Below are 4,551 nucleotides of genomic sequence, written 5' to 3' on the forward strand. Positions count from 1 at the left end.
AAAAAAAAAAATAGCCGGGCATTGTGGTGGTTGCCTGTAGTCCCAGCTATTTGAGAGGCAGAGGCAGGAGACTCTCTTGAGCTCAGCAGTTGGAGGTTACTGTGAGCTATGATGCCACGGCACTCTACCCAGGGTGACAGCTTGAGGCTCTGTCTCAAAAAAAAAAAAAGAAAAGAAAGAAAAGGAATTACAGAACATACCAATATATACCTTAACATAAAAATGGTTATTTGCAGGGTCAAGGAACTTAAAAAAGGCATTAAGTGTTACACTTCATCTACCAGTCGAAATCGGACATCTGGAAACTCCTCTCCAAAACGAATTCAGAGCTCCCCTGTGGCCCTGCCAGGGGACAAGTGTTCTCCCAAGAAAGTAAAACTGGGGCTTAAGCAATCATTTACAGGGGTACCTGGCTCCACAAGAGGGAAGGTCTATCCTCTGGCCAGCCACCCAACCAACATCCCTTTTGCCTCTGTTCCTAAAGTCCCTTGTAAAAGGAGTAGCTCCAGAGGGAGTCTTCCTCAAGAGTGGGTCGTTCAGACTAGCCCCGTCAAAGGAGCCATGAGGTCTGGCCATTTGGCAAAAAAAAGGCCAGGCGAGTCAATACCATTGTGCTCTGAAAAAACTCAAATTGGCAACAAAACTACCCTTGGGTGGGGAAGCAGAGCTCCAGGCCCAGGAGAAGACCTGGTGCATGGTAAGCTGCCCACAGAGTGCAAAAAAGTTCAGACTGTGCAGCCAGTACAGAAGCAGCTTGTGTCACGAATTAACAACACCCACCATGTGACAGAATATGATCGGGACAGTGAGGGAAGCGTGCCTGCCAGGCCTGCCTCAGAAACTTGGACAAACATCCCTCCACATCAGAAGGACAGGGAGGAACATTTGCGCTTTTATCACCAGCAGTTCCAGCAGCCACCTCTCCTCCAACAAAAGTTAAATTACCAACCACTGGAAAAGTTTTTATGCCAATACAGGCTCCCAGAGGGTCAGCTCCAGAATGAGACTCCACCTCTGTTCCACTCTTATTCTGAGAGCCATGATGGAGCCCAAATTGAGGACCTTGATGACAGTGATTTCAGTGAAGATTCTTTTTCACATGTCTCCAATCAGAGGGCCAAAAAGCAAGGGAACAACCTGGAGAATGGTGAAGACTCATTCTTCCTTCATCAGAGGGGGAAGCAAGGTTCTGAGGAGCAGGCAGCAAAAAGGCAACAGAGCCTGTTTTCTAGTCGTCAGACAGATGATGATGTGAAAGGTCTAACTGAAAGCTGGATATACTCCAGGGACCCTATAAGTCACAGAAGAGCAGCACTCAATCATAGCTGCAGCCCAAATAGGGTGCGGTTGGATTGGAACAGACAAGAGGACTCCGCCTCCTCAGGGCTTTCTCCCAGAGACAACCTGGCAGAGAAGCCCTACTGCTCACAGGTAGATTTTATATACAACCAGAAAAGAGGTGGAGGCCCTGCCATTGATCCCAGACAGGATGCCTTCAGAAGTGAGGTTCCTGGACAGACTGAGAACAGCTTGCCATCCCCAGAGGAAGATTGTTTCACTTCCTCACTATCTCACATTGTAATTCCTGGATCCCCAAACCAAAGAGACACGGTCACCATACCTTTGAAGGAAGTCAGTGAAGATAGTCCAACTCAAGTGATTAGAACAGTGAAAAACAGTGATCCTTTCCAAGAAGACTCTAGAGGACAATTAGGCATGTGCTCTGAATATGCTTCTGGACTGATGCCTCCCCTTACAATGTCCCTCCTAGAGAACCCAGATGATGAGGGTTCTCCTCCCTTGGAGCAGCTGGCCCAGGATAGAGCTGTGCATAGTCCAGTGGCAGAAAGCTCAGGGGGACCTGTTGTAGGCTACACAGTCTTATCTGGTGATCAAGAGGCATACTTGCCAGTGTCTTTAGCAACTGGACACTTGTGGCTGTCCTCATCTCCCCCTGACAATAAGCCTGGGGGTGATCTTCCAGCTCTGTCCCCATCACCCATCCGTCAGCACCCACCTGAAAAGCTGCCCAATAGGGAGACTGACCTGGGAGAGGCCTACCAGAGCAAAGAAACTGCACTCCTCTCCCAGGAAGATGTGAGTGGTGAGCAATATGACACTGATTCCAAGGAGTCAGAGCAGGGCAGCTCCTGGGGTTTCCCAAGAAAGCTCTCCCCTCCCATACATACTGGGACACCCCATTCTGGACCTACACGTATCCCACAAACAGAAAGCAGTGACCAATCCTGTGCTCAGGGGAAGAAAAATCCTACAAGGCTCAGTTGGCAGGAGCTTGATTTGTCCTCCCACAAAGACATCACATGGCTCAAACACAGGCCAGTCTCAAGGTGCTTAGCAGGACCAGACTCTCCCTTGATCCACAGTTGCTCTCCCAAGACTGCAGGGATACTCCATCAGCTCACCCTGAAGCAAGCACAGTAAGTTGAACCAAGACTTGAGCCCCTTTCACATCGTGACTCCTACCCCATCTTAATGTTTTGTTGTGAACCAAAAGGTGGCCGTGCAGGGATGCACAGGGGAGGAGCTTGCCTCTCCAGATGGATGATCTTGCTGCTCTGTGGTCTCTACCTATTTCTAGTTTCTAGTTCAGACCCTCTCTTTTGATTCCTGGACCCTTTACAGGAAGTAGAAATGATAGTCTAGGCAGTAGGCTCCACCTTGTGCTAAGGATGCCAGTTGCAGTGGCTACAGCCTTCAGATTCTTTCTGCAGGGAAGCTGTGGGAAATGGGCAAGCTCCTGTGGAAGCAGCTTAAGAAACCCTTGTCTGTTTTTCTGTATCGCATTGTTTCTCCCTAATCCCTGGACTAGTCCTGAGGAAGAACAAGAGAGTGGGTAGGTGGGTGGTCAAAGCCTTGACCACTTTGGGCAGAAGTAGCTCCCAGCCTAGAATTGAGGTTCCGAGGATGGGAGGCCATGATCACAGTGTCTTCTCTGGTATTCCCAGGCAGGTAGTCATCCAAGCACACCAGGAACAGCTGGATGAAATGGCCGAGCTAGGCTTCAAGGAAGAGACCCTTATGAGCCAGCTGGCTTCTAATGTAAGTAACGTTGGCTGAACACTGGGGGCTGTTGGGAATTAGCCTATAGCTAGTTTGATGGTAGTCTTTGTCTGCTGGGGTTAACTGCAGGGTAAGGGTCTGTTGTAACACAACATTGAGGCCTTGTGCCTCCACTTGCCACGCCTCTGTGACAGCTTCAGCAGGTGCAGGTACAGGTGGGAGACGGTGCTATCTACTCCCCATTCCCAGGCTATAATGTTTCCAGCTTCTGTTCTTAGCTACTCTGCCTTCCTACTAGCTTTTTTGGGCTCCTTCCATGATGAATAATGACCAGCCTGCAGACCAGAGGTATTTCTATCAAAAAATATTTTTCTGTCCTGCAAAATACCTCTTACCTAAAAAGTGTCTCAAATGCAGAGAAGTGTCATAGCAAATATCCTACCCATTCTCCAGTTCTGAAATTTTCCTGCAAGAGGGACTAGAAAAGCTTATCTGGCAGAGGGTGCAATAAGAGCAAAAATTCCCTTTGTCTTGTTTCCTTTCTCAGGATTTTGAAGATTTTGTGACCCAGTTGGATGAGATCATGGTTCTGAAGTCCAAGTGCATCCAGAGTCTTAGGAGCCAGCTGCAGCTGTACCTCACCCGCCACAGGCCAGATGAAGTCCCTGAGAGGACAGTGGTGTCTTAGCACAAGATCCTGTGTGGATCGTGTCGGCAGTGCAAAAGCCTGTGCTGGGCTTTCAGGGGCCAGAGGCAGCCTCTACTAGGTCTCCTTGCATATTACCAAAACCCTCTCTCTGCTCCTGCCCATACTAGCCTGGCTTCAGCTTCTCCCTCAGGGCCAGGCTGAAGAACTTAATGCCCCTCCCTTTTCTTTGGGACTAGAGTTTTTGCTTTTCTGACCTGTTGTCTGGAACACATTTGGGTCTAATAATCCTGAAGATGTTTCTAAGTTTGGGGTTCAGAGGATGGGGTTGTCAATGGTAACCTAAAGGGGGGGTCACAAGCCAGGGAAGACAACCAGCTGAGCCCCAGGGGCTTTATCAACTGAATTCTGTGCCTATATAGCTTCGAAGACTAAAACATTGGTAATAGTGAGGCAGTGGTGGGGTGAACTCTGCTCCATCAACCCTTGGAAACTGATTTAGGGATTTAGATAAATTACTTTTTGAAAATGATAGACCTTGACTTTCTGTCTTTCCCAGCAGCTGATGTGGGACAGGCTTAGGGAGTTCTCCCTTAGTGCAATCCAATTTTCAGACAAAAGGTGCCTATGTCATCGCATTATTCTTTTCTCATCCCTAATTTTTGCTGGGGTGATGAGCGTACGTACATGAACAATGCTCACTCAACAGCCCTCATGCTTCTATAGCAATTCCTGAGACTCCTTACTCCCCACATCCCTCACAGAATAGCTGACAAGCTAGAGGATTTCAGACAAGTCTTATAGTCTTGCCATCATCCAGGACACCCTGGCCACTCTTGGCTCTCAAGGGCCTGTATTGTACCTTGGCACAGAGCACTCAACCA

The 4,551-nt window shown here is 48.6% G+C and overlaps 1 protein-coding gene across 1 annotated transcript in view; it reads left to right on the forward strand.

Annotated features, from left to right (window-relative positions):
* Positions 1 to 3,840, forward strand: part of KIF24 (kinesin family member 24) — a 62,513-nt gene extending 58,673 nt beyond the window's left edge. Inside the window, exons 10-12 of the mRNA XM_003800278.2 lie at positions 237 to 2,438; positions 2,967 to 3,060; positions 3,569 to 3,840. Coding sequence (XP_003800326.1) covers positions 237 to 2,438; positions 2,967 to 3,060; positions 3,569 to 3,709 — 2,437 coding nt within the window. The 3' untranslated portion in view covers positions 3,710 to 3,840. The remainder of the gene's footprint in view (positions 1 to 236; positions 2,439 to 2,966; positions 3,061 to 3,568) is intronic.
* Positions 3,841 to 4,551: the final 711 nt, after the last annotated feature.

Source organism: Otolemur garnettii, unplaced genomic scaffold (genome assembly GCF_000181295.1).
Source record: "Otolemur garnettii isolate 467f Iridium unplaced genomic scaffold, OtoGar3 scaffold00172, whole genome shotgun sequence".
NCBI classification, from domain to species: Eukaryota; Metazoa; Chordata; class Mammalia; order Primates; family Galagidae; genus Otolemur; species Otolemur garnettii.